The sequence below is a fragment of the Phoenix dactylifera genome, chromosome 5 (assembly GCF_051530095.1).
Source record: "Phoenix dactylifera cultivar Ajwa chromosome 5, Ajwa_hap1_PhDact_Kaust_v1.1, whole genome shotgun sequence".
Classification (NCBI taxonomy): domain Eukaryota; kingdom Viridiplantae; phylum Streptophyta; class Magnoliopsida; order Arecales; family Arecaceae; genus Phoenix; species Phoenix dactylifera.
In genome coordinates this window covers 20,764,944-20,789,013 of record NC_143194.1, presented here as the reverse complement: position 1 = coordinate 20,789,013, position 24,070 = coordinate 20,764,944, and the positions used below count along the sequence as shown (strand labels likewise).

Genomic DNA, 24,070 nt, shown 5'->3' with positions numbered 1-24,070 from the left:
CAATTACTTCACGACTTGCTACTCGTCAAAACTCAAACCAAAGTTCATCCTCCTCCCACACAAAACTTTCTGCCTCCACCAGCACAGCCTCTAGGACACCTGATGAGATAGACTATCATTGCATCCATGGAATCCTAGGTGCCTTTTCTGAGAGGTTGTATGACATTTATTACAAAGCTAAGAGTACCAAAGAACTCTGGGACACCCTGGATAACAAATATGGTCTTGATGATGCTGGGGTAAAGAGGTTCAAGGCCTCCGACTTCAATAACTTTAGGATGGTGGACTCAAAGCCTATGAATAACTAAATCCATGAATTTGAAATCCTGATCCACCAGCTTAGGGCTAATGGAACCAATTTGGATGAATCATTCTAGGTAGCCCGTTTGATAGATAAACTACCTAATTCTTAGTCTGATTTTGCTAAGAGTCTGAGCCATACCCAAGAAGGTCTCACCCTAACCTAAGTTTTGAACTCCATTAGAATTGAAGAGCAGTTTAGGCTTATGAGTAAAACCTATACTAGACACAAAAATAATGCTTATAATGTAGAGGTCCCACCTAGAAAAAATCAGAACCAACTTTTCAAAAATAAGCATTATAAAAAAAAACCCTACAACCCTAGAAACCCTAACCACCACAATGGGAAACCCAATCCTAGAAGTAGAAGAAGAAGAAAGAGGAATGTGGTGTTTATAGAGGACTCTCCAAGTACTTTTGAGAATGTAATGAAATCCTTGGATTCATCTTTTTGGAGAGAAGCTGTAGATAATGAGATGCAGTCAATGATCCAAAATTATACTTGCGAATTGATTGATATTTCTTCTGGCTGTAAAACTATGGGTGCAAATGGATCTTTAAGAAGAAACTTAGGCCTGATGGCTCTGTAGATAAATTTAAGACTAGATTGGTTGCCAAGGATTTTACAGAGACCTGGAGTAGATTTCTTTGATGTTTATGCACTTGTAGCTACGATTACTACTATTAAAGTCCTGATAGCATTAGCCTCCATCCATAGATTAGTGATTCATCAGATGGATGTGAAAACAGCTTTTCTAAATGAAGATTTAAATGAAAAAATTTATATGGACTAGCTAGAGGGATTTATAATCCCAGGCCAAGAAAAGAAAGTTTGTAGATTAATCAGATCTCTTTATGGTCTTAAACAAGCACCCAAGCAATGACACTTGAAATTTGATGAAACCATACTGACATTTGGATTTAAAATCAATAGTACAAACAAATGTGTATATCATAAGAGAGTTGGAAATAAATTTGTGATCTTGTGCCTCTATGTAAATGATATACTAATCTTTAGGATATATCTTTAGATAGTTGATGAAGTAAAGCAATTCTTAAGCCATAAGTTTGATATAAAAGACTTAGGACAAGCTGACTTAATTTTAAATACCAAAAAAGTTAGAAGTGCAAATAGAATTGAGTTATCCCAAAGTCATTATGTTGACAAGATTCTCAATAAATTTAATTATACTGATTGTCAGTCTATCTCTACTCCCTTTGATCTCTCTACACACCTTAAGAAGAACTTAGGAATTCCTATCCTTCAAAGCCTATATGCTCAAATCATAGGCTCACTAGGATTTCTAGCAAACTACATCAGGCCAGACATAGCATATGGTGTAAATAGACTTAGTAGATATACTATTAATCCAAACAGAGATAACTAGATAACATTAGAGAGGATTCTTAGGTATCTTAAGGGTACCAAATTCTATAATTTGCATTTTAGTGAGTTTCCTGCTATTCTAAAAGGCTATAGTGATACCAACTGGATCAGCGATATCTGAGATGTTAAATCCGCTATAGGATATGTCATTCTCCTAGGAGGTGCTGTTGTGTCTTGGAAATCCATCAAACAAACCTTGATATCTAGAAGTATCATGGAGTCTGAACTGATAACTTTGGACACCACTAGCATTGAGGCTGAGTGGTCAGAGATCTACTTATAGACCTTCCTATAAATGAGTCATCTTTACCACCTATCTTCTTACATTGTGACTGTAAATCTGCAATAGATAAGTGCAACCAAAAAAATTCCAATATAAAAATGAATAGGTACTTAAAAGTGCATCATAAATCATTAAGATATAAATTGAAAAATAACATTATATCTTTAAATTTTGTAAAATAAAAAAATAATTTAGCTGATAAGCTTACAAAAGGTTTGTCTAGAATAGTAGTTTTAGAGTCATCGAGGGGGATGGGGCTTAGCCCATAAAGATAAATCACCACGATGGAAACCCAACCTTAAAAGGTTCAATGGGTAGAAACAAACCAGAGTGTGACTAAGAGGAGTACTGTTTTATGTTTTTCTCATCCCTATGGCACTAGTACTCATAAAAGCAAGCGGTAGGATGAGTTCGTTTATATAACTCTTAATAAATTCGAGACCCAAGAGGCTGGAGCTTCCTTGCTAGTTTCCTTATTAGGACTCACCTGTATGTGCAGTCGTAGGGCCGCAATTATGAGATATGGGCGATTCCTTAAAAAGCACATGAAAGATGCCTACGCATGACCATATTAGCGCAACCCGCTTAGAACCCAGATCGGGTTATATTATATGTGCTGTTGATTTAATCTGAGCCATGGACCGAGGTTCAAGGTTAAAACCACCTTGGCTCCACAGATGCAATCAATTGTCAGTAAGTGAAGGTTTAAATCGAAAGGTACCTATACCTATTACATAATATAAGTTATCCAGCATTTTTTTTGATTTTAAAATTATTTAAAAATTAATTTTTGTGGAGGATTGTTGGAAAAATTAATGGCGCATGCGGCCTGAGACGCGTGTCTTGGGCACGCGCGCGGTTGCCAACGGGCCCCTGCTGGCGCCCGCTGGGGTGTTCATGAATTGACCGCAGGCTGGCCGCGTCCGTGCTTTCTGCGGACGCATGCCAGCATCCGTTGGCTGCGAGACGTTTGTAGGCTGGCCATGTCCACGTTCCGCGAACACGTGCCAGCGCCTGCTGGCTGCGAAATGACCGCGGACGCATCCGCAAAAAGTCCTAAATGCCCCTGCCTTCTTGTTTTGGGCCAATGTCTGAATCTTATAAATACCTCTCATTTTCCTTCTTTTTGAAGACGAAAAAATAGAAAAAATACTAAAAAAATTATGGAGAAAAGTTCTTCCTCCTCTTAGCCACTTCTGATTTTTATTTTTGCACTTTTACTTAGCATATTTTATTTTATTTTTTTTTTATTTCGTCCTTTGCTTGATATGCAAGTTTGTACGTGGGGGCAAACACTTCTCTGGGATAGCATCTACGTGCTTCGACCTACCTTCTATCAATCTATTTCCTCTTACTTTTATTTAAATTAATATTAGCAGATCTATAGTATTTACAATTTTATGATTTAAATTTGTTAAATAAATAGATTTTTTTGTGCTAGAATAGATTTCTTTTATGCTAAAATAGATTTATTTTGATGCCAAATAATATATATATATATATATATATATTATTTTTTTAAATTTTTTTATTAATTATAATTATAAATTTATTTTACTTATTTAGGTGATATATTGCTAACAATCTCTATACCGGCAATTGTGTGTAACATTTTCTTCAAGTTTGCTTTGGTAAATAAGGTTCCAGAAAGCATGGGATCCCCTCGGTACCAGGTCAAGCAACTGGAGTCTCAGATGCATCAGCTTCAAAGAATATGCACCAAGCCAAATTCTTTGCAGCAGACAAAGGATGGAGCCATGCCTCTGGACCAGCCAGCCGGACATTTATGCAATAATATAACTGGAAACCAATGATATAAATCTGCTGTATGGGCCACAATGCGGTATTGTTGACGATCTTGTATGGGTGGTCATGCCAACCATATATTTTTTTTTGTTTATCCACGTTTGCTGAGACAATGAAAGGGACAAGTTGGCCCGGATCTAGAGGTGTATCTGCCAGCTTGTATTATTCACGGTCAAGGGCAGGATGCAAACCTACTGCTTTTTTTTTTAAAAAGCAAAAGTATTATTCAGCTAAGCTAGCTTTGTTTTATTTATTTGTTTTCAACTAAAGACTTCCTATACGAGCTAAACTAGGTAGACATACAAGTGGTAATGGCTTCCTTCCTTCTCCCTTCTGGATATGGTGTTTTCTACGTATCCTGGAGCATAAAACTATGGACATGGTGGTTGCTTTCTGACGTTGAAGATATTGAAATTATTTGAATTATAAAACTATCGTCGCGCATGGACTGTCGCTGTGTATATAGTGTGTGAATCTTAGAAAATGGAAATACGGGATCTTGCAAGGAAAAGAGATGATACACTAAACCTCGAGCTTGGAGCTTGGAGCTTGAAGCTTGGTGTTTAGCAATTAAGCATTCACAGGAAAGGACGAGGGGAGAGGGAAAGAAAAAAAATACATCTAAAGAATGAGGGGAGAGGGAAAGAAAAAATACATCAACTCCATTGGATAAAATAATATGATCTATGTTTACAATTGGTAATTTAGAGATGATGACGCTACTTTGAATACCGTGCAAAAAAGTCTGTTTCAGGCACCTGAGTCTCCTCGGTCAGTGTGGTCTCATGGCATTTGCAAGTTGAGTGCTGGTTCCAATACCACTCCATTCCCTGCTGAGAGCAACAGTCCATGGCAATGGAGGATTGGTGTGGTACATGGGGTTCACCATGTACCATCCCACTAATCACTGCACCCAGGGAATGGAGCTGGGATGGGAGTGGTGCAGTGAAGAATTTCTCTTTGCGAATAATACATATAGTGATATTATGAAATTGCATGACTAATTGGCCAGATGTCATTAACATGCTCCATCTAAGATATCTGAAATACATCCAATTTTATCCAATGCTTTCTGCCAAATTGAAGCATATTTGTTCAGGCAAACACAAATTCTCATATACTTAGCCGCTCTCCATACATTCCACCCCAAAGGAGACAAGGGCTTTTAACTCTTGACATCTCTGTGGATCCCCTTCCCCTACTTGATTTGGGGCTAGAGGAAAGCAATAGAAACTCTTTTATTGCTCTTGAAGGGTAGTGAATCTCACATGCCGGAGATGGCATAATCCAGTGCATCCACAAGGAAGTCTGCATCAAGAGACAGAAATATTATTAAACAAATAAGTTTAAATCTTTTAAGTAAAGACACCTAGGTTGAACCCTGTCAAGCATTAATTAGCAAGAACCTGCATCCTCTTTGGTGAAGCACATTGGTGGTTTTATTCTGAAGACATTTCCATGTAAGCCCTCTTTACCAACTAGCACTCCCAGATATACAGATAAGAAAAGCAACTATTATTTATAAAGTTGAGGGGAAAAAAGACTTGCATGAAAGAATAAGAAAAAGAAAAGAAAGCTACAACCTACCCTTGAGCTTCTCAAATAGCATTGTTGTTTCTACCTTGGCAGGTGTTTTCTCTTTCCTATCAGTTACAAATTCTACTCCCAACATTAATCCCCTGCCTCTGACATCTCCTACGACTGAAAGGAGGGCAGCAATAATCAATGAGAACATAAGCAAACATATGTATTAAGTGCACTAATTACCAAAGAATCCCTGCTCTCTTCTGAAGATATTTTTTACAAATATTCACCAAATGCAATAAATATAATATAATAAACAACCACTCTTGTATCTGCAAGTTCAGCTCAAGATGACATGACAAAAAATTTTCAGTTGCTTATAGATATGACTAGTGCAAGTTAATGATCATGACTGCAGTATCAAGTGATCTTAAGGTGCCCAATATTTAGCAATACAGACCATAATGACAATACAATGGCTCTTTGAGATACAATTGCTCAATGAGAAGAGTTGTGTGGAGATGGTATCCAGCAATGGAATATAAAATGCTCGATTGATGCACTATTTGGCTGTTAGCATATATCAGCATATATCCATTATGAAGTTGGTTTCATATCAGTCCAATTCCTAGCAGACATCATATCGTCCAACAATGCTAGCCTTTTTTGTATCAACAATTGCATAGGGTTCTTTGTTCTTCCTACTCTCCACAAATTCTTTGTGGCAATTCAGAAGCTGAGGGAGTTGGTTTAGTCCTCTGCCGGTTATTCGCCGAGGAAATCTTGGATACTTATATAGGACTAAGGAACCTCAAAAAAATCCTTCTAGCTAGTCTTTTTGGATGAGGTCCTGAGTCGTGACAGTAACAATCAACCATAATTTTGATCTACTCCTAGCAACTCAGATCTGAAAAGTCTCTGCAATGAAACCTGCAACTTTTCCAAGGGTGCCATAGTGAATGTGATCTTGAACTTCTTTGGCATGAGATACAGCATCAGAGCCAAATGCCCCACGATAAGGATTAGGGTTCATGACATGATGAATCTCACCCTACAGAAGTTTAGGACAGAAAAACACAAGAAAAAAAATTGACGGCAAACTACAACTGTTCGTTTCATAGCATATTCATGAAGCAGCCACCTTTTGCAAAGCAAATACCCAAAATATATTAGGGAAAACAGAGATTTGGTGTTGAAAATTTGTGAATAGAATAACAAGCAACTTAATGTCATTGAATCTGATAATAAAGATATCCCTTTTCCAGTTAGTTGTTTAAAAATAATCAGATAATCCAAAGGAAAAAGGAGGACTTTTGCAGTATTTACATCTGTGCAAGGAACAAAAAATACACCGGAAGAACTCAAAGAGAAGAAAAAAAAAGAAACCTAGTTTAATGGCATTTCCCATACCATGCAGTTATAATTAACTATAATCATGACCCTTCATCACTCATTCTACAACTCCATCTTGTATCACTGCATATTCCTTCTTGCAATATCTATATCTGGGCAAAGAACTAAAAGTATACTGGAAAAACTCAAAGAACACAAAAGTATCCTCGGTTTGATGGCTTTTGCCATACAATGCAGGGGAGTGGAGTATCGATAATAACGTTTATTTTAAATTTTAATTTTATTTTTAATTAATATAAATATAATTTTTTTAATATTGTTAGAATAATTATTATATTAGGGGTATTTGCATAATAACATAGTTTGACAAGGGTGTACATGCAAAATATCAACTTTAGATAAATATTCTAATATTAGAAAAACTTCCGTGCAAACAAATTCTATAAAATAATATAAATAATTTGTTTCTGAAAAAGAAAAGCAGTTTTAACTGTTTATTGACATCGTGCTAGCCACAGCGTACAGCCTTTCAGCAAAGTAAAGGACTGCCACGTACACATGGCCCTAAGTGATGGCCTCCTCTCGTTCCCCTGGGTTGGGGACTCTCTGTCACGGAATCTCCCGACCAGGAAGACCACCCTTCTTCTTCCTATCCTTCACAATCCCTCGAAACCCTAAACCTAACCCTAATTCTCCCTCCTCCTCACCTCCCTTACCTTCTCCCTTCTCTCAGGATGAGCAATCTGAGAGTAATTTGCCGCCCCCACCCGGCCATCTCCTCCTTTATCTACTGCTATAGAGGCCACGCCCGCCTTGGGTTCACCTCCTCCTCCCGAAAGTCCAGTTTCCGGATCCCTTCCCCCTCGGCCGCCTCCTCTCCTTTCGTCCTCGATGACTTCCCGAGGATGGCGCCGGCGTCCCGCGCCAATCCCAGGAGGACTCTCACCAGGGTTTCCAATTGGAATTCCGAGAAATCCCCCTACGAGACCCTCGGTAATTTCTCCCAAAGAACGGATTTTTCTCAGCTTCCTTTTTTGGGCAATAAGGGAGAATTTTCGTCAAATTTTGATTTTTTTGATGTTTTGATTTGAATTTGATCATTTGACAAAGTTTGCTGCTGCAACGTGTTAATCGTTACGATTTCATTAATTTTTGAAATGATTTGCAGAGCTGGAAAGAGATGCTGATGAGGAAAAGATAAAGGTTGCTTACAGGAGATTGGCCAAATTTTATCACCCAGATGGTTTGCCTCTTCATCTTGACTCGTAGTTTTTGATAGATTTTTTGCGCTTAATTGTTCAGTCCAGTTCATTGCCTTTTGTCTGCTTTCATCTGGGGTGAACATCTTTTGACCGTGAAGGCGCCTGCTATCTTTGAATTGGATGTTCTTATGTCAAGATCTCCATTCTGAAATTGTTGAATGATCATGCTGATAGAATATTTAAAAACTAAAAGTTTTCCACCACTTTTCATTTTGCCTCTGATTTAGAAAACGCTCTTTTTCCTGATCATTAATTTCTTGGAACAGACTCTGCCAATTGAGCATTTGCCAATCTTCTTCATAGTATTTTTTGATGTGCAGATCATTTTTACTTGAATATGCCAAACAAAGATTTGAACTGAAACACTAAATAAGAATTCATGTAGAAATGAGCTACTTGGTTTATTCATGAGTTTACTGACTTTTCTCCTCATTTTCTTCGAAGCTCGTTTGCCTTTTTAAAAAAATCTATTATGTATTTATGTAAGACAACTATCAATGTGCAAAGTATAGAGGAACTCATGAACTTATTCTTCTTCTTTTTTCTGTAGCTAGAATCAAGGATTAGGGAGCACAAATCCTAGTAGCTGTTAGGTGTTTTCAGTGTAAGAATAAGTACCTATGAATGTCCAAAACACTTGACATTATTCTATTATAAACTACTGAGAACTATTCATGTTACATCTAAAATTCCAGAACATCCCTCTCTTATGCTTTCCAGGGTAGGTATCGAGAAGTCCTCACATGAATAAATTTTTGTTTGATAGTTAAAAATACAAGGGAAACCATTGAAAGCATTACCCCATCAATTTCAGCTGCCATTATAGATCTGTCTGTCACAATAGTTCATATACAAGAATATGTGTTTTAGCAAGTATAGAATTTTCAATCAATTCATAGCACCTTCATCAATGCCTTCTTTCAATATCTCTTTTTCCTTCCTTGGCCCTTCAACATGAATCTAGGATCCCTACCTTATCCCAGATGTTCTTGTTTTCCTACACACTTCCAAAACAATCTTAAACAGTTGTCCTGAGTATATCCTTTGGAGATGCTGCATATAACCTTCTTCCATTGTTTTAGATCTAGCTCTACTCTTTCTACGACTAACATTCAACTTAGCGCCCTTATTTTTGGCTTCTCTTATTTCATTCTCTTACTTCTTTTCTTCATTCTTTACACTGCCCATGACAACAGTAGCTGGTGCTTGATTAGTTAGTTGCATTACAATTTAAAAACACATTCTCCACTTAATTTAATTTGCTGTAGTCTTATTCAAGATTCCTCATTAAACTCCCTGTCCATCTGTCTAACAGCATCATCTTAATAAAAATGATGCTCCGTAGAATCTTCTACCTTCAATTTTAATTGCTCTCTTCAGCAATAGTCTTGATGCGTCATACTTAATCAACTATGTTTGGACCAAATAAACTTTAAAGTTTTTTAATTCTAAATCTTATTATAAACAAGTATGTTCTTAACAAAGCCATCCATTGTTATCTTTTTTTGGTGGAAACATCCATTGATATCTTAATGGTTCATTTTTCTTCTTCAACAGAAGACCTTTTTTTCGTAATTTATGTCCTATTGATTCTCCTTTAGTTTATTTTGAACTTACCATTTCCTTATTCTCATCTGACATGCCCACAATGTATTTTTAATCAATAGATTTCCTAATAATAGCCTTCTGTTCCTTCTGGTACTGCAGTGTAATTTTATTGAGCATTTTAAGTAGACAAAGACCCACACATACACATCATCTCAACATGCTTATCTGTTTGTTGGTTCTTGGGTGTTTTGGCTCATTGTCTTCTTGCTACAGTGTATGATGGTAGAGGGACTCTTGAGGAAGGAGAAACAGCTGAATCTCGATTTATTAAAATTCAAGCTGCCTATGAACTGCTAATAGATGAGGAGAAGCGGCGGCAATATGATAGAGATCACTATGTCAATCCAATGAAGGTACGTAATAAGATTCTTGCATGGTTGTGGATGTTTTATACTTTCTTGCAGTGGCAACACAAGTATTGTCTACAGAAAAATTAAAGTTTTAATTTTATACATATATGTCACTTCTATGAGATGTTTTACATGAATAATCTCTACAATTTATGGAGCAACTTTCTACTTTAGTTTTACATGAAGCAGATCAGATAAAATCATACAAGCTATTGTAACTTTAATTTATTACCTCATGTCAAAGCAGATACGAGTAACATGGATTCTTTTTTGTCATTGAGAACAATAATTTTGCTTTATACTCTATCCTATTACTTGGTTGTAGTTCTTGGTTTATTGTTCTTGATGTTTGTGTTATTGTTTGCTCTTTTCCTGCATTAGGCTAGAATAAGTAGATTTTGTTAGTTTGTTTTTAATTTTCAAGGTGTGGTCCTAAATAGTTTTTACTGTATGGTGGTAGCTTCATCTGACCAATTCAATCTTGTTCTTTTATGTGTTTTATCGATTTGAATTGTTACAAAAATATGAGCATATGTTATTGATTTACACCCAGTATCTATATATATCTGAATTTTCTTGATGCTTAAGCTTGATTATTTTTTTCTAGACTTTTTTAGTTGTTCTCTGAGAAAAGTGCACAGAACCACTTATGAACGTTTATTCTGGAACTTCTAACCCTTGATTATAATTGATACTTTGAGAATATTGACACGTCATCCTAATAGTATGCGAGTTTTGGGACATGGCTGTATGATGCAACATATTTTGCTACCTATCTGTATCTGTAAGCATTTTTTTCTTTGATCCTGACATCCTTTTGTTGCAATTCTCTCAGGCTTCTCAGGCATGGATGGAATGGTTGATGAAAAAGCGGAAAGCTTTTGATCAGAGGGGTGATATGGCTGTTGCAGCTTGGGCTGAGCAACAACAACGTGAGCTGAATATTCGTGTTCGCCGTCTCTCTCGGTCAAAGGTTTAGAACTACACTATTTGCATGATGCTTCTCTTTCATCATATCTTTGTTTGAGAACTAATGATTATTAAATTCTGATTATGGAAGAAAGACTAGTCCTCTGAATGTTAGGTGGGTCAAAAGACCTGCAATAACTTATCCATAAATATGAACAAATCTTAGTCTCCCATCTATCTACGGTTTTTCCTCTGCATCTTGGTATGCCACTTTCATATCAGGATCATGTTTATTTACCTAAACCTTAATCTTCTGCTGCTATTACTCGCAGTTTTTAGGGCATTTGGTATCTGGAATTTTGTTATCTTAACATGCATGGGAGTTGGGTGAGCAGAGAAAGCAAAGGAAGACAGAAGTAGGATCTGGGGAGGTCATCAATCCTGCAATTCTGATATATTTGAGGCACCGAATTCAACTGGCTAGATGAATTACACTATCCTGGAAATCTTTGATTTTGGGGACAATGGTCTCCTATGATTGCTCCCACCTCTCTCTTCATTTGCCTTCTCTACTGATCCAAGTCTCCATCTTGTTGGAGGTTTCCACTGGGCAGGGTGGCTGGACATCCAAAATTTGGTCATTGTTTTGGCCTTTATCCCCTATTGATGAAACTTTGAAGCTTATGCCTGATGTCATGTTTATTGCTCTCATCATACATTTCAGCACTTTCATTTCGTATATGCATAGCCATATAATGGTCGCAGGTACTCTTTATTAACCAACTTGTTAATCCAAAGCATAATAGCTAAATTCTGGCTTTTTTCCCTCCTTTCGAAAAGGGGAATTCCTCATTTGCATGCCCCAGTCACACATTGCAGTTTAAGCATTCTAAAGGAAACATTTTATGTTGGTCATGTTCCCCATAGATATACGGTGAGGTTCCGATGTGTGTTTCTTCTAAATTGTCATCTTGGATACTCTGACATGTTCTCATTTCCTTATATTAGCAATCACTCCCTTAATGATTTTAAGTGCTTTGGTTTACTATGAATTATCACCTGCAAACAACGTCCATCATCTTTCTCGTGGACACAGAGTGAAGTTTCATCTGTATATGTGTTTCTTCTAAATTGTTGTTCGCTTTGGTTTAATCTACTACGAATTATCACCTGCAAACAACATGCATCATTTCTGTCCCTCCACAGACACCCACACACAAAAAAAAAAAATAATGGGGCAAAAATGGAAAAGATAACTGCAGGTATTGTTGCTTCTAAACATCTAATCGTGAGACAAGATGCAAGGTGATGGTGCTTCAGAAGCCTTTTGCTTGGTGAAGAGTTTATTACAAACAGCATTTGGAATTTTTCCTTAACCTAAGTTGCTCATATTCCAATAGGTTTTTGCTTCATTCCAGTGCTTTTTATTCAGTAAAGTAGAACACATCATCAAAGTCCAGACTTGTGGATTAGCTGTCTAGATCGATGTAGGGACTAGGAACTCTCATTTTGGACCAGCTGTAGTTGTGAACACATCATTTTTGCTGCTTAGCAGTTGAATGAATTGTTTTAATGTGATACATAACGGTGCTCATAATTCAGATTGATCCTGATGAAGAGAGGAGGATACTGGCGAAGGAGAAGAAAGCATCGATGGAATACTTCACCAATACATTGAAGAGACATACGCTTGTCCTAAGGAAGAGGGATTTGATGCGGAAAAAGGCGGAAGAAGAAAAGAAAAAGGTCATAGGTCAGCTTCTAGCTGCCGAAGGCCTCGAGCTTGACACAGATGATGATGAGGCTATCTGAAAATGTTCATAAAGATCCTGTTCATCACTTGGCAATTGGAAACAGCTGCTTGAAGGATCCAGCCGATACTCTTCTACGATCATGCAATACAATATGTGCAAGTGTTGTATATTCAATTAACAGGAAAGGAAAAGAAAGGTAGGAAGATCATTTCAATGATTCTTATTTATTTGGTTGGAAATTGATGGAAATCAGTTTGTGGCTTCCACTTTTATAAGCACAATTATAGATTTTTTGTTGGGGTTCCAGTAGTGGGGAGAAGTGTAGGAAACGATTAGAGGAAGGAAAAGAGAATAAAGGAGACTTGACTCGCGTGATTCTTCGGGGCAATCCACTGTCTCATAAAGCAATTCCAGTACTCTATATTTCCTGCGAACGTTATGAATTGCCGGGGCGCTGTTTTTTAGGTTTTTTTTTATGCTTTTGCATGGACTGCCCCTTGTTTTCGACAACCTTGCAAACGAGAATGCATTTCCCAACTACTATACATCAAACAAATTAAGGAGCTAAACTTGTTCTTTTTTTAGACTGTAAATACTTGCATGATGTGTGCTCGATGGTTGTTTTGCGTGGCGAGGGAAAGAGAGAGATTGAAGAGTGTCGATCTTCTGGTCTTTTGAAATCTTTATCTATTTAAGCCTGCAAACTCGGCAAATTCGGTATGATCATCACAAAAGCAGTTCAAAGTACAACTATTACAAGATCACAATCTCTCGTTCTCTCTCTGTCTCGCGTGCCGTGAGGTGAGGAAGATCATAGTCTTTTGCATTCATACTGAGAGAGGGCTGCGTCCACGTCCGTTGCTAGGGTCTACCGTAGGGTGGTAATGGAATGCATCGATGTGGAATAGCTTCCATGGACGCGTGTGAGCTTTAACGTACCGGGATGGAATGTGTCCCCCGAATGAACGCGGGTCATGCTTAGACGTAGGAATTCGTCCCCGGTACGGATCAGAACAATGCCAACCTCTGCCATTAGCGCTCCGCCTACAGGCTTTATAGGTCGTAGGCCCGATAGCGGGGACTGGCTGGAAAATTAGAAGCCAGAGAACAGAGAGTTCCAGGATTACACGGACGAAGGGATTCTGATGAAAAGCCATGCTCTTGAACAAGAAACGTGCGAAGAAGGGGCAGGGGATGAGAGGAGAGAGAGGGAGTGACTTGGGATGTGCGCCTAGGTGCGCCAACCTTCGTGCGGCAGGTGGGGACTTCTCCCAAACGCCTGGTGTGAATGAGGGGGGGGGGGGGGGGGGGGGGGGGGGTCCACGTCGTGTGGGCAGCTGCATCAGTATTCGTGCTACCAGTGGAGCATTTCATCGAACAATTGGTCGCAGTGGAGGATGGCTATGCAGGGTACACCTGAACCAGAGAAGATGGAGGCGCGCTTGGGCGATAAGGGGGTGCGGTCTCAGCTGAAGGCAGCCGAGAAGGGCCGGACGTGGGCGGTTGTGGCAAAGGGCCCTTCGAGGCTGCTGATCTGGACCAATCATTAGATCTCGTCAGCGGAGTTGAAAGCCCTGAAACAGCGGTTTACGGAGGTGGTGGAGATCTCGCCGGAGAAGATGGAGATGGCCAGGGCGGCGTGGCGAGACACCGCAGTGATCATGCGCAGCTTAGGTCGTCGAGTTCGGGTGGAATGGATCAACCGGGAGCTGCGGGTGGCCGGAAAACTCGACTACAATGTCGAGGAGTTCATGATGGCGGATGTGACGTTTGCCTTTCGATTTCGGAGTGAGAGGGATCAAGAGCTGCTATGGACGCTGGATCCTGGCTGGTGGCAGGTCAGCTCATGGTTATGGAGCGCTGGCGGCCAAACTTTGTTCCGGGGACCAATCGGCAGTGTCGGACTGTCGTTTGGCTTAGGCTGCCAAGTCTGCCGATGGAGTACTAAACGAAGGAGTTGATTTGGGATATAGCGGCGAAGGCAGGCCGTCCCTTGGCGCTGGATAAAGTCACCGACCAAAAGCAAAAATTGGGATTTACCCGTGTCAAGGTTGAGTTGGATGCGTGCGAGCCGATCCGGCCTGGGACCTTCATCTAGGTTGGTTCTGACCTACATTGGCAGGCGTTCTGCTACGAAAACTTGCTTGGCTTCTGCTATAAGTGCGCCCGGCTGGGGCACGGAGAGAGGGCTTGCCCATTTCCTCCCACGACTCCGGTGATGTCCGGAGAACCGGAAGATCTTCGCACCCAGCAGACTGGGACGGAGTTGAAGGAGGGGGACGGTTTGGGGAGCCGACTTCCCTTCGGTCCGTGGCTGACAACTACCAAGCTACAGCAGCGAAGGTGAACAAGCCGGGGAAGCAGGCTATCGCGTCGAAGGTCGACCATATGCCGGTGCAGGAGCCCTCTGGGTTGGGGCCGAGGCCCCCTAAAGCCGTGCCGAGCCTTTCCGAGTCACCCACGGACATGAGGAGGTCGCAGGAGAAGGAAGTGACGAGTGAAGTGGTGATGGACACCAAGATGACCCAACTCGAAGCGGGGTTCGGGTCGAACTTGGAGTCCACCGGAAGGATGGGCCAGCTGGGCCGAGCCGAACTTGGGCAGGCCGAGTCGATCGGGTCGAATCCGGGCCCATGTTCGAGCCTACTACTCCATGACGGATCGGGCCAGGTGGGAATAGGCCAGGCTGCTGATACCGGGCTATCCCGTGGACAGGGCCCAAGCCCGATGAAGTGGGCTAGGACCCCGGCCAAGGCGACCAAGGACTCGGGGGTGGGACGGACTGAGCCGACTCAACTCCCTTGTTCAGTGTTATCGTCCTCCTTCGACGATTCGTGCCTACACCGAAGGGAGGAAGGAAGGAGGCACTTCCGGAGTGCCTCCCTACCGCCGGCGAGGGCCCCCAGCCGACCGGTGACCGACGGTGCCCCAAATGTTGACGGAGCCACTGGGACCTCGCGAGTGGAGGGCGGAACACCTGCGTCGAGCGGATCGGCGGTGGCAAGCGTGGCCCCATAGTACGGGTAGTCATGGCGGGAGGTGGCGGGAAGTCTCCGGCTAAGGGGAAGAATCCGAAAGATACGCCGATGGACCCGCACCAATGGAAGGAGGTGACCTCGGCAAAGGCAGTGCAGAGAGGGGTGGCTTCCTCATTATGTCTATGAAGGGTGGGGAGGCTTGAGACGGGGGACATGGAGGATGCTCCCAGCTCACTGGCAGCACCGGCAAAGCACTCCCCTGGCGCATCAGCGATGGTGGTGATGAGAGATATTCCGGGGGGTTCGGGATAGGGATCTAATTCACCTATTCAGGACCATGGGAAGGTGGTTGATCTGTTGCGAGCTGCGATTCAGGAAGGTGTGGTGGAGTCAGGGGAAGACGAAAGGCCTAATACACAGGGAGTGATCAGCCCACAGAGTCAGGGGCAAGCTTCATCCCACAGTGTTAAACGAAGATTCTAGCATGAAATTGTAGGGGGTGGCCAAGCCTTCATTCTTGTCGTCGTTCAAGAGATTACTTCAGCTTCATTGCCCCGAGGTTTATTTTCTTTGTGAAACACGGGTGTCCGAAGAAGGGTTGCGTCGGGGGCAGCGACGTTTGGCAGTTAATTGGGAATCTTTTGTACTAGAGTCTCAGGGCCTATCTGGAGGTATTTTGATGTTGTGGAAGTGAGGAGTGGCCTCTATAGATGTTTTTTGCAACTGTTCTCAGCAGGTTGTGATGGTCATCTCGGAACCAAATGAACCTTCGTGGGTCCTGTGTAGGGTTTATGCTCGCACTGATTACCAGACAAGGAGAGTCCTTTGGGGTGAGCTGACATGTCTATTGACTCAAGGAGTGCCGACTATGGTGGTGGGAGACTTTGCCCCGATGAGAAGCAAGGTGGTAGGGCCTATTCTGATTTAGTGGACAGGAGGAAGTTTTGGAAGTTTTTGGATGCGATCGGTTTAGTGGACCTTGGCTTCTCCGGACCGTGATTTACTTGGTGAAACAATTAGTCTGGACGAGCAAGAGTGTGGGAGCGGCTTGACAGGGTCATTGCCTCTCCAGATTGGATTCAGCAATTCTCCTCCTACTAGGTTAGTCATCTTGCTCGGATTGCCTTAGATCACTGTCCTCTTTTGGTTTCTACAGCTTCAAGCTCCAGCCATTTTAGCCTATTCTGATTTGAGAAGCTGTGGTTGTTATACCCCTAATCTTGGAAAGTAGTAAGAGAGGCTTGGGGAATGCCAGTGCAAGGAGATGCCATGCAGAGAGTGTGGTGCAGATTGGAGCTTACTAAGCGCCGCCTTCGCAGATGGAATCGGAAGGCTGTGGGCAACATCTTTCGGAGACTAGAGGAGGTGGAGGTTTTGATTGCGGATCTGCAGGGGAGGGAGGACCGAGAGGGGGAGCTGGAGGGGGATGTGATGGCAGACTTGCGACGTTACTTGACCTCTCATGCTGCATCAACAGGAGACTTTTTGGAGGCAGAAGTTGAGGGCACTGTGGGTCAAGGAGGGGGACCAGAACACTAGCTTCTTCCATCGACCTATGGTCATCAGGAGGCAAAGAAATATGATACGATCACTGAGAGTTGGGGCGAGCCAGCAGGTGGAGGAGGTTTCTGCGGTGAGACAGGTATTGTTTGACTTTTTTTGATCCAGATAGATGGAGGTAGGGGGGCCTTATGTGCTTGGTCACCTCCCCAGGCCGGCAGTCAGAATTGAGGAGGCAGACAATGCAGCATTGATCCAGCTAGTGTCAAATAAAGAAGTGTAGGAGGCGGTATGGGCTCAAGCAAAGGACAAGGCACCAGGACCGAACGGATTTTCGCCTTTCTTCTTTCAGAGGTATTGGAGTATTATTCGGAGGTCAGTGGTGGAGGTAGTCCAGCTATATTTCAGTCGGGCGGTGATGACAGATGACTGGTAAGTTATTTATATCACTTTAATCGTGAAGCATCAGAATGCGTTGAAGCTGGGCCACTAAAGGCCCATTAGTTTGTGCACCACTTTGTATAAGGTAGTGGCGAGCCTCATGGTTGGGAGAATGAAGGCTTTGCTGCCTAGCATGATTAGTCAGGAGCAGAGGGCGTTTGTAGGAGGAAGGAGTATATTAGACAATATTTTGCTAGCTCAGGAGATGATAGGAGACTTACAGTGAACCCCGAGGAGGTGATGTTTGATGGCAGTGAAACTGGACATGGAGCGTGCTTACGATCGGATCCGTTGGGACTTTCTTAGACGGGCATTGGAGAGTTTCGGATTCCATCAGATCTAGATTGACAGGGTTCTTAGCTGTGTCCAGGGGCATAGCTTCTCCATATTGGTCAATGGTATGCCCTCCCTCTTTTTTTGAGCTACTATAGGGCTTCACCAGGGATATCCTTTATCTTTATACTTGTTCATTATTTGTTCTGATGTACTCTTTCGTGCTCTATATATAGCTTGCGAGAATTAGGGGTTGGCTGCCTATAGTCCAGCCCTTGGCGCTCGCCCCATTTCTCACTTGTTGTTTGTAGATGATTGGCTGCTGCTTGCCAAGGCGAGGGTGAGGGATGCACGAGCCTTCCAGAGAGTGTTGACTGAGTATTGTGCAGCATCCGGACAGAGAATTAATCTCTAGAAGTCATCTATACATTTCAGTCCAAGCACGGAGCAGAGGATTCGACAGGAGATTAGGGCGATACTAGGGATGCAGGAGCAGAAGAGAGCATTGGACTACCTTAGAGTCCCCATCATAGGGAGGAGGTTGCGGGTGGTGGAGTGTTCCACTTTGGTGCAGAGGGTGCAGAGTAGGCTTGAGGGTTGGAGGGCCTCATCACTCTCTATGATGGACAGGTTGACGCTGGTTAGGTTAGTTCTTTGTTTCATGCCTATTTACCTTATGGCCCAAACTGTTGTGCCGAAGACGGTGCTAGTGGGGATAGAGTAGCTTATGCGTAGCTTCCTATGGGGCTCCTTGGGGCGGGGCCACGGGTGTATCTGGTGGCCTGGGAGAGAGTGTGCATGCCATTGAGTAAGAGTGGTTTGGGGGTGCAGTCACTTCTGGCGAGGCGAGAGGCACTCCTGGCGAGGCGGATAGTGCAGATTATTCTAAAGCCACATGGACTCTGGAGTCAGGTCATGATAGCGAGATATGATTGGGCCGACTTAGCCGACCAGGTGGTGGGTAGCCGGAGGAGCTCCTTCATGTGGCGGGAGGTTGGGAGGTATCTTCTTATGGCCCGGGCACATTCTAGGTGGTTGATTGGTGACGGTCGGAGCATTGACGTGATGGAGGATCCATGGGTGGATGCACTTTCGTAGAGTTTGTGGCCGATGATGATTAGTGATGAGGGGGTTGCGGGGCTCCGGGTATGTGATCTCCTCGTGCCAGGGGAGATAGAGTGGGACGACGACAAACTGGGCCAGTTATTCGGGGAGCACTTAGTGGAGCGGGTACGGGCTCTCTCCATTCCGAGATCAGCAGGTCCAGATGTCAGGGTATGAAGCACCACCTATAGGGCCAGAGTCAGAGTTGGTGATGTTTCTCAGGTTCTCCAGTAGAAGTTAGAGCTGGGTAGGGACTATGGCTGGGTATGGAGGTTTGAGCTACACCAGAGGATTGCAATATTTCTCTGAAAGGTGGCCTGGGACCGTCGACCGACGAGCTCGGTGCTGAGTCGACGGGAAGTTAGCATTCCTCCCTTGTGCCTGTACTGTGAGGTGGACGAGTAAGTGGATCATGTACTATTCTTGTGTGTTTGGGCGAGGAGGACTTGGAGGCTCTCTGGGATCCCAGAGGGTGCTTGGAGCCGGGGGGATTGCTTCCTAGAGGAGGTTCGGCATTGATCAAGCTCCCCTCAGATGCGCTTTGTGACTATTAGGGTATCCTGCATAGGTTACCAGGTATGGACGGCCAGGAACGCCGAAGTTTTTGGGGAGCTTAGTCTGTCCCCACGGTTTGTGATGGAGTGGGCACAGGCACAGGCAGCAGAGTGCCTTCCTGCAGATTCGGACTATGGACCTTTGACAGCTCGAGACACTTGGGGGCCCTATCCTGCTTTAGTAGCTTCTCATACGGTGTTTTTCACCTGGGAGCCCCCACCCCCGAGTTTTCTTAAGGTTAATTTTGATGGCTCAGTTCAGGATGGAGGCAGGAGGGGAGAGGCCGGGTTTGTCACCAGGGGTCTGAACTCCAGCACGGTGGAAGCAGAGGGTTGTCAGATCTTCGACATCTCGGTCCTAGGGGCAGAGCTACGAGCAGTTTGAATGGGATTGTGGTATGCGCGACGTGTACTTCGGACGAGTTCCATCCTCTTGGAGGGCGACTCGGCCACGGCGATCAGCTGGGTCCGGAAGGGCCCTCACAGCGATGGAAGAGTTCATCCTTTGCTCCGTGATATTTTGTTGATGGTGAAGGAAGGGGTTACTGTTCGAGCTATGCATGTATATCGTGAGGCTAACGGGGCAGCGGACTGGGTGGCGGCGTATGTTGCGAGCCACTCAGGAGGCACCCTATAGGTTGGTGAGGATGATTTGTCCGGTGTATTCCGAAACCTTTTGTTTGTAGACTCTGCTGAGTGTATTCATACCTGTATAGTATGAAACATCTGTTTTAGCAAAAAAAAAGAAAAAAGCCATGCTCTTGCGAAGAGCCGAACTTGCTCTCCTTTTTCACCCACCCTCACCTCCTTTCTTTCTTAATGGTGTTTGCCAAGTGCGAGCGAGCATGCGCATATATACTTGAGAGAGGAGGCAGGCAACGAAGAATGGAAGATGTTTATAGGAAAATGCTTGCAGAGTTGGCTGGAAGGTACGTGTGATTGAAAGTTCAGAGTCTTCGACAATTGGGAGGAGGCAAGACTTGGAAGACTGCCAACCTTAACCCGTACCGGAGGCGGGAGGACTTCCAGCCCAACGAGCAAGCTGCGCATCGCAACCACCAGTTATTTGCCTCGTTTGACGGGAGGGCATTGATGTAGTACCTAATGGTCCATGCGTTCCTCTGGCCCATATTGTTTTATAAGATTGCGCTCGGCCGTAGCAGAATATCCTCCAGTGTGATCTTCTATAGCACCGCAAAGTGCCATGCAGTATTTGATGGCCATGATTGAGATGGATGGCTGTCAAACATGACACACATTCTATAACACTTAATGTTATTTTGTTTGATTGCCATTCATCTTTGGATGACGGCTATCAAATACTATATAGCACTAAGCATCAACTCTTCGCATTCGTGTGTTGTTTGCACTGCCAAATACTGTACAGCAATCGGTGGACGCTATCAAACATGACACACCATCTATAATACATAAGGCTGCTCTTCGGGTGGAAGCCATCAAATGCTACACTTGAGTCCCCTCATGAAGCATGTAATTCAGTTCCAGGCACCGAGCACCCAACTCTTCACATTCCGCACGAACGACTATCGGTGTAAGAATAAATTTGGCTTCAGAGGAATTTTGTCATGCCCCCGACTTGAGATCGCGAGCCGAGGATCCCATCAACCGCCGCATACTCATAGAGAGCTCTTATTGCAAGCATACAAGGTGTTTCCATATGATATCATAAATATGCAGATTTAGAATGTCTCATAATTCTAACATTAGTTTAAGATAAAACATCAATTTAAATAAATTCTAATCTAAGATAACTTGTGCCATAACTCTTCTAGTCGCTCTCTCACATTGAAAATCTCGGTAGGCTAGTTCTTTGAATATATAAAAAAAGTAAGAAATTATATAATGAGCTAAACAAACCAGTAAGCAATGAACACTTTAGCTAAATAAATCAGACTATAATATGAAGAAAATAAGCATATATGCAATACTATTATGCGAATCAATTTTTTCTTAAAATATTAGATCCTGTTTGTGGATTCAAATTCTTTTAAATATTTATTTCATCTTATCGATCCCAAGCTATAACCACATGTTCTCTGTGACAGGGTCATAACACCGTCTAATCTTCTTGTAGTGAGCTGCGCATCATTTTACAGCAAAGTTCTTCAGGACCGCTGGTCTACTGGCGGTATGTCATTAATCATCTTGGATATGACTTTTAAGACAAATCATGTACCAACGTATTAGCTCCATTGGCAGGATCCTCAATATAGCCTGGTCGAAATTTATAAGTTTTAGATTTTATATTTCAATTCTAAAATTATTCAGTGTCAAAACCAATCAATTATATCCACAGTAAGATTATATATCACCATGATATCCCAAGATAACATTTTTCGTAATAATATACTATCCAACAAATTTATGCATCATGAATAATACCACTCAAAAGTTATAAATATAATAATTTAATGATGGCTGATAAATTTAGAAAAAGTAAAATTGCTTACACTAAATTCAATTTTTTTCAAAATTTAAATATTTTTCATAAATTAATTTCTTTCAAATCATCAAATTCAACTCAACGGCCAAAAACTATGGCCACATCTTTTCTATGGCAGGGTCATAACATCGACTAATTTTCTTGCGGTGAGCTGCACATCAACGTGCAGCTAGGTCCTTCAGGACCGCAGTCTGCTGGCGGTATGTCACTAATTATCTTCGATATAACCTTCAGGACAAATCATGTGCTAATGTATAATTATGTTAGCCCCCATTGGCGGGGTCCTCAACATAGTCCGGCTAGTCGGCTACGAGTTTAGATTTATTTCAATTCAAATTTTTTTTTTCTTAAAATATGTTCAGCATTCCAAATCAAAAGATGCGATATCAAAATCAATCAAACATAATCCATATCAAAACTAATACATTTAATCAAGCATCATGCAATATTCTAGGAAAAGGCATATAACACCATGCATCAAATTCATAAATCAAAAATATTTCGACTCAAAAAATATTTATAATTTGCCGATAAATCTAAAAAAATGTTATATTCTTACAAATATAATCTAACTAATAGATCAATTAATTTCAAAAAAAAAAATTCCGAGCCTAATATTCCAAAATTATACTTATCATAAGAATTTTCTCATAATATTATAAAAAATAAAATCTTAATTTCTAACACCTTCACAAGGCTAACTAAGCAGGAGTGCCCGACACCCCGGTCAGTCTGATCAAAGTGAAATTCATCGAATTATGCTCGGATTAGGGCATAGATGGTTCAACAAAGATTAGGACGATCAAATCTAACAGTGTTTGCAATTGGCAGGGGCTAGGGTGACGCTGGCACGCCGCCGCCGATCCTACATCGAGACCTTTCATCAGGGTCAATTCAAAATCACCGTGGAGAGTCCCTAATGGATCCAACTATCCTAGAAAGAGTAGAGAGAGAAAGTCCAGCAAGAAAGAGAAAATCCGATAGAGAGAGAAAGTTTAGAAGAGAGAGAAAATTCAGCAAGAGAGAATCTCAGTTCGAGTTCAATCAGAGATCTGGGCTTGGTTGTCTATGGCACGGTCAACTTAGATCAATTAACATGTTTGGCCATGAATCAAGAGAGAGAAACTTTGCAGAGAGAGAAACAAAAGAGAATAAGAGAGAGAAAGTATGGGAAAGAGAGAGAAAAGAGATAAAAATGAAGCTTCTCCCTCTAACCAAGGAAGAGGAAGAAAGAAGGTAGCTACAAGTGTTGCCCGGGGTCAGAGACCCATGGCCGGTCAACTGGCAGCTGGCGTTGACCGGCAGCCAACAGTGCCAAAACCAACAAAATAGGAGACTGTCATTTTTTTTTTTGGCCGTTGGCCGCTTATAGGCGGCCATTTCTATGCCAAGAAGGGTGGGTGGGAGACATACGGTGAAGTTCCTGTGGGTGTTTCTTCTAAATTGTCATCTTGGATTCCCGGACACGTTCTCATTTCCTTAAATTAGCAATTCAGTCTCTTAATGATTTTATGCGCTTTGGTTTACTATGAATTATCACCTGCAAACAACGTCCATCATCTTTCTTGCAGACATAGAGTGAAGTTTCATCGTTATATGTGTTTCTTCTAAATTGTTGTTTGCTTTGGTTTAATCTACAACGAATTATCACCTGCAAACAACATGCATAATTTCTATCCCTCCTCCAACACCACAAACACACACACACACACCCCAAAAAAAAAAAAAAATGTGGCAAAATTGAAAAAGACAACAGCAGGTATTGTTGCTTCTAAACATCTAATCGTGACGCAAGATGCAAGGTGATAGTGCTTCAGAAGCCTTTTGCTTTGTGAAGAGTTTATTACAAACAGCATTTGAAATTTTTCCTCAACCTAAATTGCTCATATTCTAAAAGCCTTTTTGCCTTCATTCGCATGCTTTTCATTCAGTAAAGTAGAACACATCATCAAAATTCCAGACTTATGGATGAGCTTTCTAGATCAATGTAGGAACTAGGAACTCTCATTTTGGACCAGCTGTAGTTGAGAACACATCATTTTTGCTGCCTAGCAGTTGAATGAATTGTTTTACATAAACTGTGCTCATAATTCAGATTGATCCTGATGAAGAGAGGAGGATACTGGCAAAGGAGAAGAAAGCATCGATGGAATACCTCACCAATACATAGAAGAGACATACGCTTGTCCTAAAGAAGAGGGATTTGATGCGGAAAAAGGC

The 24,070-nt window shown here is 42.1% G+C and overlaps 1 protein-coding gene across 2 annotated transcripts; it reads left to right on the top strand.

Annotated features, from left to right (window-relative positions):
* Positions 1-7,228: 7,228 nt before the first annotated feature.
* LOC103713313 (Chaperone DnaJ-domain superfamily protein) lies at positions 7,229-24,035 on the top strand. Of its 2 annotated transcripts, none has more exons than XM_008800191.5 (5): positions 7,229-7,646; positions 7,822-7,896; positions 9,737-9,876; positions 10,709-10,846; positions 12,385-12,802. In XM_008800191.5, exons 1-5 carry the CDS (start codon positions 7,388-7,390, stop codon positions 12,592-12,594), a joined length of 822 nt encoding a protein of 273 aa, XP_008798413.4. In that variant the 5' UTR covers positions 7,229-7,387; the 3' UTR covers positions 12,595-12,802. The 2 variants fall into 2 exon arrangements, with proteins under 2 accessions (XP_008798413.4, XP_038984794.3); XM_039128866.3 differs by lacking the exon at positions 12,385-12,802 and adding an exon at positions 23,946-24,035 and having other exon boundaries at positions 7,254-7,646.
* The last annotated feature ends 35 nt before the right edge of the window (positions 24,036-24,070 follow it).